General features: G+C 36.6%; 1 protein-coding gene across 3 annotated transcripts in view; it reads left to right on the forward strand.

Annotated features, from left to right (window-relative positions):
* The first annotated feature begins 1,670 nt into the window (after window positions 1-1,670).
* LOC106872341 (uncharacterized) overlaps window positions 1,671-14,085 on the forward strand; it is an 81,130-nt gene continuing 68,715 nt past the window's right edge. For 2 of the 3 annotated variants that reach the window (XM_089347343.1, XM_089347344.1), the window contains exons 1-2: window positions 2,169-3,363; window positions 9,466-9,543. In XM_089347343.1, the coding sequence (XP_089203469.1) occupies window positions 3,121-3,363; window positions 9,466-9,543 (321 nt within the window). In that variant the 5' untranslated portion in view covers window positions 2,169-3,120. Of the gene's footprint in view, window positions 1,830-2,168; window positions 3,364-9,465; window positions 9,544-14,085 lie in introns of those variants that run through there. The other variant, XM_089347342.1, reaches the window with a different exon arrangement.

The following is a 14,085-nucleotide window of genomic DNA, read 5'->3' on the forward strand; positions in this document are numbered from 1 at the left end:
TCCAGGTCAACATTACCTAACGCATCATTTGATTTGAAAGAGATTTTGCTGCTACTTGGAAGTGATGACCACTTCGTCTTTTTTATATCAGAAACTACATAATTCAATGTTTCCTTTTTTTAAGAAGACAGGGTGACTTTGCAGGAGATTTGACTGTTCATTTATGCAGATGGAGCATTCATGTAATGCTTCTTTGTTGACTCTAAACTGTTAATGTCTTAAACCCTGGGAATAACATACAGATCTAACAGTCAAAGGCTTGTGATTTCTTTCTAGTTACTCTGGAGCTGCTCTGTTAGATCAGAATTTCAATCTTTTGGTTGTCAGAGTTATATTTTCTCTCTGTGGTTATAACCACAAAGCTATTTTATGATGACTCTGAATATATGCTTTCCTATATGGAATGTACTAATTCATATGTTCTATAACTTTTACATAATTCTCTTTGTAGTTTCTTATATCTTTATTGGAAAGAGGTTCTAAAGTTCACTGGTTTGTATTTTGACACCGGTGATACATTTTATCACTCAAAGACCCTTTTCCTTCAATTGTCTCGACAACTTAGCTATAAATAGGTAGTATTTCTGTTCACACATACACTCTTTACAACAGAAACACTTGGACATAAAAATCCAAAGACAATACATAATTGCAAATGTCTGTTCGCACAAACGTCTTGATTGATGTAAGTTGGTAGCGTGGTTCAATGTTGTAAGTAAGTGTAATGCTTTATGACTGAAATTATTTTTCTAGCTTGCAGTGCTGGTTTCAAATCTTCGTTATTCAAGTATATCCTCACACGTAATATTATATGAATCAAAGTATTTCGCGGTGCTAGAACATCCTTATACATAATAGACAATACAGATTACATTTTCCTCTTAAAATATTCATAGAAAATCTCATAAATATGGTGATAACATTTTTAAAAGCACACAATCAAGCCTATCTCTATGCACAATCTATATTATGGACACAAGTCTGAACATGAAGTTATTTGTTGAACTCAGTCTTAACTCGAAGCTCTTGCCTAGCATCCTCTCACCTCACTCGCTTTCTCTTCTATTCTTTTCTCACCTGACATCTTCTTGTCTCAGCTCACCTAACGACAGTAGTAGCAGCTAGGTTTATTGTTATGTTAAACTGATTGCAGTATGTGCTAAATGTTGTTATCAAATGTCTATCCAACCACGAAATTTGTTTTAAGTGGCAATGTCTGACAGGTTTTGCATTTATATGTACATTGTGTATAACTGTATGTATTTTTACGTGACTTTTTTTTAAGTAGGGAGATATTCTTGTTGCTATTTAGCTCCAGGCTGGCTCTGGACCTATGGTCAAAGGGATTCCATTTGTGACCATCCTACCTTTTTTCGGGTATAATGCACTCTCAGACCCTCCATTGTGCAAGACGGTAAAGTGCATTTTATGACGGCAAAGTGAGATTTCAGAGATATTTGACTGTTATTTCTATTCAGTCAGGTGACCAAGTAGAGGCTCTATAACGAGAGGGAGAGTAAATGAAAGAGAGAAAAAATGTTAACAGAATTGCTGTTAAACGGAAGTGAGTCAATCAATATATGAAATTTGTGTCTTTACGTATCTTTATCAACGTCTACATAAGCGTATGCGCTTTATATGTACTGTGGATGTGAGAAAGAAAGAGAAAAGAGAGAAAGGTGGATAATAGAAAATGAGTGGAGAAAGCGAAGGAGAATTCTAAGCTAGATTTGAGGAATTGGATCATCAACTCCACACTGCAAAACCTAAACGCATCCCGTGTTGTCAGGTCTCTCAGATACTGTCCAGCCATCACGATGATAAGAAAAGTACTTAACATAAAATACATATAAATCTTAGCTCTCGTCCATTATTGATACATCTATTTAGCTACTACATCATCCAGCTATCTACACTAAATAGTTTCCATTCACACACCCACACAAACACACACACTTACATGCATACATACATGCACATACGCACAAACAAACATACACGTACATATATATCCATACACGCATACACATACTTAATCCTGTTCAAAAACAAGTTTGTATATCAATCAAGCAACGCATCCGGGATTTTGCTCTCTCAAAATCTTCTCCTCGCCTTAACGACAATGATACAAATAGTGCTACTGCTACGACTACCACACTCAATACTATAGATACTAACACTACTACTACTATAAGCATGACTAGTATAAAACAGCAGTATTAAAATATTAAACCTCATGTTTCCTTTAAAATTACAACGGAGAAAAAAAACTTGGCTATTAACTGGTCTGGTCCTCATTGTCTAAGCAACCAGCTATTCCAGATTTATGAAGGGTTTCTAGTTCAAACTTTCAGCAGGATCTGACGGACTCTTGAGAATCACAATTCATATAGCTGGGACCAAATTGTCAAAACTACATATTCGTCTAATCATTGTAGATACCAACAGCCATCCCGCCGGTTTAAACTAAATTACTACTACTATATTACTACTACCACTACTGCTACTACTACTACTAATACTACTACTTCTGCTACTACTACTTAATCTTATTCTACTGCTGCCAGTTTGGTGTTGTTAATTTTATTACTTTACGCACGTTGTATGGAAGTGTTAATTTTCTGGAATAGCACAGTATTGAAATATATTCATCGGCTCCTGCGGACTTTTTCTTAACAGCAACAACAACAACAGTATTAATAATAATAATAATAATAATAATAATAATAATAATAATAATAATAATAATAATAATAATAATAATAGTTACTTTAGTTAGCTCGTGGTAATTGTTGCGAGAGTTAATAAGATAAAAGCACAATGCCATGATTGCTCACACATTCTTAACATAGATCAAACACATCTATCCACACACACACACACACACACACACACACACACACACACACACACGTTTGCATGTATATTTTCATGTGTGTCTATATATGAATTTCCACGGACGTTCTTACATGAATATATTTTTAGGAACATAGCCCTTAGCCAACAACTGCAAAATCCTTCGTTGCACGGTGAAACCAAAAACGTAGAAGCAGAGAAGCAACAAAAGCAAAGACCCCTGTTTCCATTGCCACCACCACCACAACCACAACAACAATAACAATGACAACAACAACAATAATGACAACAAGGATACCAAGTACAACAGTAAAGACGATGGTTAACGTAACAAATTTCCATGATTCAGTGAAAACGTTTTGCCCACTGATTAAATATCATGTTACGGATGAAGGCGAAGTACATGTTCCGTGGTTTTTTGGTGCCCTTATCCTTGGAATATTTTTAGGGGGCATCTTTGCTATAATTCTAGCTCGACAGTACAAAAGTAAACTGCATTGGAAAAAGGTAGGTCCCTTTCTACTTTTGGATAACGCTTTAATAACTTGTTTTTGTAGTTATTCACATTGTACGTGTGTACATATATATATATATATATATATATATATATATATACATACATACATACATACATACATACATACATACATATAAATATTTAAGTTTGTATATATATATATATATATATATATATATATATATATATATAAGTATTGGGTCATCCCATAAATAATGCGGTTTTTTTATACTTCTATTATTTTTCAGAATTAAGATAATCAAAATTCTTTTTTAATCTAAAATATATTCTCCTTCATTTTCTACAATGCTCTTCCACCTATCCGGTAGACTTGCCAAGCCCCTCTTCCAAAATTCACTCGTCTGTAACGAAAAATACTCCTCCAGAACTGTTCTGATCTCGTCTACAGAATTCATATTTTTTCCGTCCAAATGATTTTGAAGACTACAGAATAAATGATAATCAGAAGGCGAAATGTCTGGCGAATATGATGGGAGAGGCATCGTTTCCCATTTAAAATGCTCCAGCCTTTAGAATGTCGTCCTCACTGAATGTGGCCCAGCATTATCCTGATGGAAGAACACCTTTCGTCTTGTAACCAAAGATGGTCTTTTTTCTTCTAGCGCTTATTGAAGCCGCTCAAGCTGCTAGCAGTAGATCTGTTTTGTTATTCTTTGGTTTGGGTTTAAAAGTTCAAAGTGGACTAAACCTTTCATAACCCACCAAACAGATAACAACACTTTACGTGGGTGAAGACCTTCTTGAGCCTGGAGTACCGGTGTTTCTCCTTTCTCTAACCATAGTCTTAGGTGCTTGACATTTTTATAGAGAATCCATTTCTTGTCACCAGTCATTATTCGGTCCAAAAAAGGTTCATTCGTGAGACGTGACAGCAAAGAAGAGCACACATTCACTCTCTGCGTGCGATTAGACTCGGAAAGTTTATAAGGAACCCATTAACCGAATTTGTTGACTTTTCCGAGGGCACGCAGGTGTCGATGAATGGTTGAATGACCCAATCCAAGCTTCTCTGCTAGTTCCTCAACAATTATGATGGTATTTTGTTCTACCAGAGTTTGCAGAACGTCCTCATCGGACTCTGCAGATCTTTCAGGACAAGGCTCGTCTTCTAAGCTGTAGTTTCCGGCTCGGAAATATAGAACCACCGTTGACACTGATTTACGCTTATTGTCCGATTCCCATATACTGCATTAATATTTCTCGCACTTTCCGTTGCATTGTTGCCTTTATTGAACTCATAGAGCAAAATATGCTTCTTTGTCACTTTCATTATAGCTTTGAAAAAATGACACTTAAAATCGAACTGCACTCTTCAAGACTTGCACTAAGAATAAGTCCAAGGTAATATTACTACTTGTTTTTATAGCAAGTTGATCCAGGTAGTTTATCCCGCCACTCTCCCACTTTTATTTATTGGATGACCCAATATATATATAAACTGGCACTGCGTCGGTTATGACGACGAGGGTTCCATTTGATCCTATCAGCGGAACAGCTTGCTCGTGAAATTAGCGTGCAAGTGGTTGAGCACTCTACGCACATGCATACCCTTAACATAGTTTTCAGTGACATTCAGCGTGACACAGATTGTAACAAAACCGGCCCATTTGAATTACAGGTACATAGCCACCTTCGTTATTATATATGTGTGTGTGTGTGTGTGTGTGTGTGTGTGTGTGTGTGTGTGTGTGTGTGTATGTATATATACATACATGTATATATGTATATACATACTTTTTTCATGTATATATGTGTATATGTGTGAGTGTGTCTATGTGTGTAAGTGTTTGTTTGTGTGTGTGGGTATGTGTGTGTGTGCGTGCGTGTGTGGGTGTGTGTGTGTGTGTGTGTGTGTGTGTATGAATATATAAATATATTATTTACAGAAAATTAATTATATGGCCGATCAGAGAGTGACCAATGGTTTCGCGGCAATAAAGCACTTAGACTAATAGACAACACGTCAAACTCGTTGTGGACATATAACTTCTCTTCAAACCTGAGATAGAAAACAGATAAACCCAGTTAATTACTAAACAAAAGAATATTATATATTGTCTGGACCTTAAACAGGGCGAGTTTTCGGCCTTAGATCTGTCTGGTCAGCAAATTTTTCTGGCCCTAACCGACGAACGAGGAATCTCTTTCCTCAGTTTGTTTCCAGTCCACAAAATATTTTTTAAAGCCCTAATCAACGAACGGGAAATCTCACGCCTGCAGAAGGTAGTGTTTAAAATGCGGACAAGGGCTATAGATCTCATTTCTGAAGTTTAAAGGGTCTCCGATTCGAGCGAGTCTTTAAGGATCCTTGCCTGCTCTGCTATGCAAAGCTTACATCGTCCGCTCCCGTTTATATAGGACCCCGGTTGCTCTATGAGCCTCCATTTAATTCAGTATGGAGTTCTTTCATCTCTAAGGCGTCACACGTGGCTGGTCAGGGACATGACGTAATGTATATCCGGAATCCTGGTTGCACAGGCGTCGCTTAAAGGCAGTTCCGACTGAACTGATGTATCTCTAAACTTGAGTGCTGGTTAGGTTATGACATTCTGGTGTTTCTTCCGTTGGCCACAAGCTTGATATTGTTGCTGTTGTTGTCGCTGCCGTCGGTGCTGTTATCACAGGGTGTATTTCCGCTGGCACGCGTAGAATTGCCTGTGACTGCGAAGTCTCGACCAAATAGGCCAGCATTGGACAGATGATGGCATAGCTGGCCGAAACTTCGAAGTCATTGTCATTACTATTCTTGTTAAAGAATAATAAATGTGTACACTACCAACTGCATTGAGCAATCCTGTTTTAATTTTAACATAAAAACAAACACTAATAGATAGATAGATAGATAGACAGACAGACAGACAGACAGATAGATATACATATATCTGTATATATATATGTATGTATGTATGTATGTATGTATGTATGTATGTATCATAAAGCTGGGGAACAACAACGATACTAATTGTAATCTTTTCCGCTAAAAGCACAAGCCTGAAATTTTGTTGGAGGAGATAAGTCGATTACATCGACCCCAGTATTTCACTAGCACTTAATTTATCGATACTCAGAGGATGAAAAGCAAAGTCGACCTTGGCGAAATTTGAACTCAGAACGTCAAGGCTGATGAAATGCCTCTAAACATTTCGCCCGGCGTGCTAAAGATTCTTCCAGCTCACCGCATTAACAACAACAATAATAATAATAATAATAATAGCAATAATAATAATAATAATGGTTTCAAATTTTGCCACAACGGTAGCCATTTGGAGGGAGGGGATAAGTCGATTACATCGACCCCAGTGTTCAACTGGTACTTAATGTCGACCTCGGCGGAATTTTAACTCCGAACGTAGCAGTAGACGAAATACTGCTAAGCGTATCGCCCGGCGTGCTTACGATTCTGCCAGCTTGCTGCCTTAACAATAATGATAAGAAGAAGAAGAAAAAGAAGAAGAAGAAGAAGAAGAAGAAGAAGAAGAAGAAGAAGAAGAAGAAGAAGAAGAAGAAGAAGAAGAAGAAGAAGAAGAAGAAGAAGAAGAAGAAGAAGAAGAAGAAGAAGAATCCTTTCTATTATAAGCACAAGGCCTGGTATTTGGATGGGGTAAGAGTCTAGTCGATCACATTGACCCCAGTACTCAACTGGTACTTATTTCATCAACTACGAAAGGATGAAAAGCAAAGGCGACTTCGACGAGCTTGGCCGAAGTGGAAAGTACCTGTCTTCAGCCCTTTCAACGGCGTCTAGCACGCAACCTATTTTACCGTAGCCTCGATGGAGTCGGCTCACAGCCGGATCCGTCCTACACACAACAGTAGATGTTCGACATAACTTCAGCAATGCTCGAGCACTGTACCATTGTGGATGAAGGCACTTTAATGTTCCCTGGTAGTGCCAGGCTACTAATGTCTGTAAGTTATCCATGAACCCTAACCCGAAGTCCTCCCGAGAAGAACAGCTAGTTGATTTCTATTGATGTCCAGGCCTTCCCCTTCCAGGTCGTCGCTTTAATCCTCTGTACAGTGCCAGTGTGGAACTTCCACCAGCTGCATTGCCCGACTGGCAGAGGGCTGCGAGCTCCTAACGTCACTCATTCTTTCTCGAACTACGCTTGGTCCAGGACTGCTGCTCTGTTAAACAGACGAACTTCAGAGAAGCATGTCTAACAAACGTCGATTACACTAGTTCTCTGTCAAGGAAACAACAACAACAAAAACAATAGCAATAATAATAATAATAATAATAATAATAATAATAATCAATACTGAAAACAGAGCTCAATGCTAAAAACAAGATAATAGGTATTAACACTTTAGCCGTCCCAGTTATAAGTTGGTAGGTAGGTAGGTAGGTGGTAGGTAGGTAGGTCGCTGGTAGGTAGGTAGGTAGGTAGGTAGGTAGGTAGGTAGGTAGGTAGGTAGGTAGGTGGTAGGTAGGTAGGTAAAATATTTATTTTTTATTGCCCACAGGGGACTAAACATAGAGGGGACAAACAAGGACATACAAAGGGATTAAGTCGATTACATCGACCCCAGTGCGTAACTGGTACTTATTTAATCGACTCCGCAAGGATGAAAGGCAAAGTCGACCTCGGCGGAATTTGAACTCAGAACGTAACGGCAGACGAAATACCGCTAAGCATTTTGCCCGGTGTGCTAACAATTCTGACAGCTCACCGCCCTAGGTAGGTAAAATAATGAATGGCTCTGTGCTGTAGTGTCTATGTGATAACATTTTGCCTCTATTCTAAGACGTGTATCACAAGAGAAATATACTGTACGAACCCACGAGGAAACATGTAGATAGTCGTTTAACATACAAGAAATATCAGCCTCAAATCAACGTCAAATCGCAACATAGAGACTTAAAAACGAAAAGTAGGACAAGTTCTAAAACGACAGATAGAATAGTTTTGCCAGAAATGTGTTTGATTATAGGCTGACACGAACACAGCTGGCTGGGGAATAAGCAGCAGTATATATTTGCATATTTGGTGTGATTAGTTGAGGGAATTATCTCATTTCATTCACAATATCTTCATACTGTGGAAGAAAGAATTTGTTTTCACCTTGCAAGCAAGCTTCAATTGCATTGAGGGAAAACTCAGAAGTTAATGATCAGAAATTATTTGCCAAGAGCGTGGTACAAACGTCTCCGGTTACGCAATAATATTATATTAGCAGTGTTGTTGCATAATTATTTCGTAAATGAGATATTAGCCTACCGATTCACATGTCTCGAAATTAAATCTACATTATACATGTCAGTGTCTCTGGGGAGATCTCGTGGTAAATGTTGTCAATACACTAGCGAACGACAGAGCCTCTACGTCGTGGCTTGATTTGCTGGAGTTTGCAACTAAATCACCCTACTGTCTTAAATAAAAGATTAAGGGCATGTTAGATAGAGACGGTAATGGTTAGAAAGCCTTTGATTATAGGTCGTCAGCTCAATCAGACTGACCTAAGGCTAAACTGCAACAATGAAGTGTTGTCTACAGGATTCATCACTTATAGACAGAGGCTATTTCTAATCATGAATTTAAAGAAATGACCGTGTAGCCTGATGGATAAGACATTGAACAAACTATTCATAGTCCGTGAGTTCAAATCTACTCGTGTCTCATGTATGCATATGCATGTATGTGCGTACACGTGTATAGATAGATAGATAGATAGATAGATAGATAGATAGATAGATAGATAGATAGATAGATAGATAGATAGATAGATAAAGTGAATCAAAGAAAAACAAACTGTGGTTCTACAGACCTATCTCGGCTTTTCCTCTCTATTCACGGTCGTCTTTAGCGTTCATGTTGCCCGGAGATCGGTGAAAGTAGGGACCAGATGAAAGATTATGGTAGATATAATCAACTGAAACTTTTGAATGTGATACCCCAACATGGCCACTGTTTAATGATTGAAACCAGTAAGATAAAGAAAGATTATTTTGGGATTACTTTTTGTTGTGTTGGTCACAGAGGATTCAATGACAAAAGAATATATATCATTCTTAACACTATATGATTTATGCTATGAATTGTTTAATTTTTTCTTTCCATCTGTTTCAGAGAAATTCGGAAGAAGATGGTTACTTAAACGAAAGCAAGCCCCTGGTAATGAAAAGTGAAATAAATATACAGCCTCAGGTAGAATCACAAACTACCATTATCCTCTAAGCTTCCAATTTAACTCATACAGCAAATTCTGGGTGTTAATGTATACATTAACCTCAGATTCAATCAATATTTTTCGTTTCTATATGATCAATCCTATCTGTAATTAATTTATTTATATTTGCATAATTACATAATTAATTACTCACTTTTCATTTCAGTTTCAATTTAGTTTGAAATTCTTCAATACACGTTTTAAGTGATTTTGTCTGGTCTTATTCCAATCAACGTTGACACAATTAAATCACATTAAACTATTCGTGTTATTAACAGAGTTTTTCTGATTATGCCTATCAAGTTTATGAAAGTCTTCACTGTATATGTGTGTTTGTGTTTAGTACACACAAACACTCATATATACATGCATATACACACTTGAATGCAATAACACGCGCTCCGTCACATACAAACACATGCGTTTCTCTATATATCTTACTCGAAGAAGGAAATGCAGTATTCATAATCTTCCTATGAATTTCTGAATAGAAGGATATGTTCATCTGAGATTAAAACGGTTAATGTTCCGTGTACTTCACTAAGTGTAACATTAAGAAGTGTATTCTCCCCAAGATTCCTTACATGAATACTAGTGTTCTTCGGTGGTCCTCCAACTTGGTTATAAAGGTGGTGGTAACGGAGGAGGTAACGTTGGTGAGAACAGTGAGAATGTAGATAGATAGATACGTCTGCGGCTGTGATGGGTCTTTCATAACACTCTGCTTCTCTTGCCAAGAGTCGTGGCAGGCCATGCAGGTAGGCGCTAAAGTTCACCCTACTTTCACCCTCCGAACAGTCGGGCAAAGTGCTGATGAAAGGCCTCACGCATCCTTTCGGGCTCGAGTAATTCGCGCCCCTGTTCATCTGTCAGAAACCTAATGGTGGCTTTGTTCCCTCGTTGTGCCTCCGCCACTCGGACCTCTCGGGTGGCTCCAATTCCTTCGTTTCTCAAAGCATGCATCCAAGCTCTGACAACGCATCCATCGTGTTGGCGTTGAAGCGTTGGTCGAGGGCCAACCCACCTGCCAGCACGTTGGACGCGATGCCACTTCTATGTGCCTCTTCTGAACTAGGTCTTCCTCTATTCTATTTCGATCTATCGCTAGAGCCAGATAGATAGATAGATAGATAGATAGATAGATAGATAGATAGATAGATAGATACGACGGGCTTCCATACAGTTTCCGTCTACCAAATTCACTCACAAGACATTAGTCGCTCCGGGACCATTGTAGAAGACACTTGCCCAAGGTGCCGCGCAGTGAGACTGAACCCTAAACTACATGATTGCGAAGCGAGCTTCTTAACCACACAGCCACGCCTGCGCCTCTATTCAGAAACCAAACTTATTTTAGAAATATATAAAAATGCAAACATTTTTGAAGTGTAAATCGTTCGTTCAATTATGACATATTAAAATAAATTAATCAAAGTTAATATAATTAATTAAAAACAACTGTAGTAGTTCATTTTCAAAACGTAAAAGTAATAAAATTGTATTGTTTCGTTTTCAGAAAAAGAGGAGAGAGCAAGAGTAAAATAGAAAAGAAGTATGATTCATATCTAGTTAAGTGAAGGTTTGTGGACTAGAGGTTAGGGTGTTTGACTCATGATTAGTAAGTCGTATGTTCGAATCCTGGATTGGGCGATGCATTGTGTCTTTGATCCACGCGATTTATTTCGTGTTCTTCTATTCTAGTAAGCTTGAAAGAAGCACGTACGGAGTGTTAATGTAGACCCCCACCTCTCTCTCTCTCTCTCTCCAGTTGTCGTAAACTCGATGGCCCGCTAACTGAACGATGAGATAGCCAATAGGTGTCTGTCTGCTCACGGTTACATAGATATCTAAAACAATTAGCGATAGCTTGGTGCATACAGCTATGCCATACTCACCTATTTTATTTCAATTTAAACTCTCTTCTTTATATCACTCATTATTTTCTTCCCGCCCAACGCACCCTCTATCTCTCTATCTATCTATCTATCTATCTATCTTTCTCACACACATATACACAGACACACACACATACACATACACACACACACACACACACACACACACACACACACACACACACACACACATACACACCTGAAAATGATACAATTTTATTTTACCTTTGCCTTATTCTTTCACCTTCAGAAAATAAAGCAATGAAATTTCAACGTAGTCTCCTTTTTACTTGACTGAACTACGAAAATTATAAAACAATTAAATCAATCAACTTGAAAATAAAAATGCAATATATCATTAACCCCTCCTCCTCTTCCCTTATCAACTGTTTTTCTTCTTATCCGTCTTTTTCTCTCTATTCTTTCTTTTACTATCATTTCCTTACCTTTCTATTACATCGAACCAACAAGAAAGTCTACGAAGTCACTCAACCTGCTAGACATAGCAGTGACTAATTCTCCCCCATGTTTCAACCTACCGTCCAAGAATAGATAAATAAAGTAAATGACCGAATAACATTTATTTTTTATCAAACATCGTCTATATTGCATGCATTATTTTCTTCGTCATTTCCCCTTACCAGTTGTTAATTAACCTAGAAAATATTAACAATTGTATTGTAGTAGAGTTATCGTAAAATGCATACATCAAATATATATATATACATGAGTGTGTGTGTGTGTACTTTCTTTGTACATTAAGGCTACCATTGGTTTCGTGTTAAAGACGCCATCAACAATTATCAAGCCTGTCATATGGAACATCAGTGTTTGTCTCTATTTTGAATCCCAAAATAGAGAGGCACACCAATGTTCCACATGATAGGCTTGGTAATTGTTGAGGGACATCCCTTAACGTGAAACCAATGGTAGCCTTAATCCACAAATAAAGAATCTTTATCCACCAATACAGTGTTCAGCACTAATTCTCATTGTTCGATATTTCCGCGTATGTATATGCATATATATGTATAGGCGAGTTCAATTAGAGGTTATAAAAACCGTCTAAGGGATATTTATATCCAATGAATTACTGGTATATTACCTATATATGATTATAAGTATTAGTATTAACGCTCATAAATGATAGGTAAGGAAAGGAATAAACCGAAGTTTATCTATGTAAAAACTATATAATTTTACTTTATTTATTATTATTTACATAAAAATATATATTATATAATAAAAGTATACATTCATATAGATAATTAAGATAGATATATAAGGGTTCCTATTGAAGCTACATAAGCAAAGATAGAGATATAGCCCGCCCATCAGTACATACATATATAATACAACGTATAAATAATACTTGTTAAATCTTCTTAACCACTTGAGAAATATATAATTGCCTCCTCTTAATCATTAATTATCCCTCTGTTTTCTAGTATGTATAGAGGGTTCAATCTGCATTGATATAAGAGACTTTATTATACCTTACAACAAATATTCCTTATTTACCTATTTCCGCTCCATCGATCAATGATTTATACTTAAAATGACCATCTTTTTGTTTTTTAAATTAACTGACCAATAGTCTCCTCTTAACTGGTAAGACCATTCCTACTTCAGAATTGGGGTAGTACAGCATGTTTTCACCTAGACTACGAAGTAAGCATATATAAAGTTATTGATATTTTTGGTAATAATCTTGATTTATGTTATGTAGCTGAGTCGGGCAGTAAAATTAACCTCAACTAGTATATTCTTATTTTCTCTTTTTCTCTTTCTTTTTCTTTCTTTCACCACACACATTCTTTCACCATAACTACATTTTATGTAGCTGAGTCGGGCAGTTAATTACACCAATATTTATGTTTATGTTTTGTAGAATTGTATAAGTCTTGACTGCTCTTATTATCACGTGCGCAAAATAGAAATATTTTGCCTCCCAGTTTAATAAATTTATTTTAACAATGTTGAAATGCTCCTCATCTAATTTAATTACGCTAATCGATTAGGAAATTATCGATAGATAACTTATGGTTAACTGTTATCATATTAAATTCTTTAACACCCGGTATTTTTACTTTATGACCTAGCCAAAATACTCCAGCAGTATTATATACTCAACTTACGCCGGTAGTAACTTTCCAATGCCACCCCCACTTCCACCCATAGATAGGCATGTACCACTAATTATTATAACTATTCTAATTGCGTAATTAAATTTTTCAGTCGGTCGAAAAGTTTTCAGGGGGATAACGTGTAACCTCAACTAGTATATTCGTATTTTCTCTTTTTCTCTTTCTTTTTCTTCTTTGTCTTTATTTTTCCGCTCTGATAAAGTTTCACTATTTAAATTGGTATGATTATTAACAGTGATAATTATTATTATTGTAATAATTAAGTCTGATTATGCCCTAGATAGCGTGAACAGAAACAGCTGTTAGATGAGATATATTGTCTTTTTTTTTTGTAATCAATAAATAATAATTGATGTGTATCAATTATCAATTTTATCTCCATTTTCTTATTTTTTCTTATATATATATATATATTACAGACATACATACTTACATACATACATATATATATATATATATATATATATATATATATATA

The sequence above is a fragment of the Octopus bimaculoides genome, chromosome 2, assembly GCF_046866305.1.
Source record: "Octopus bimaculoides isolate indiv1 chromosome 2, ASM4686630v1, whole genome shotgun sequence".
NCBI classification, from domain to species: domain Eukaryota; kingdom Metazoa; phylum Mollusca; class Cephalopoda; order Octopoda; family Octopodidae; genus Octopus; species Octopus bimaculoides.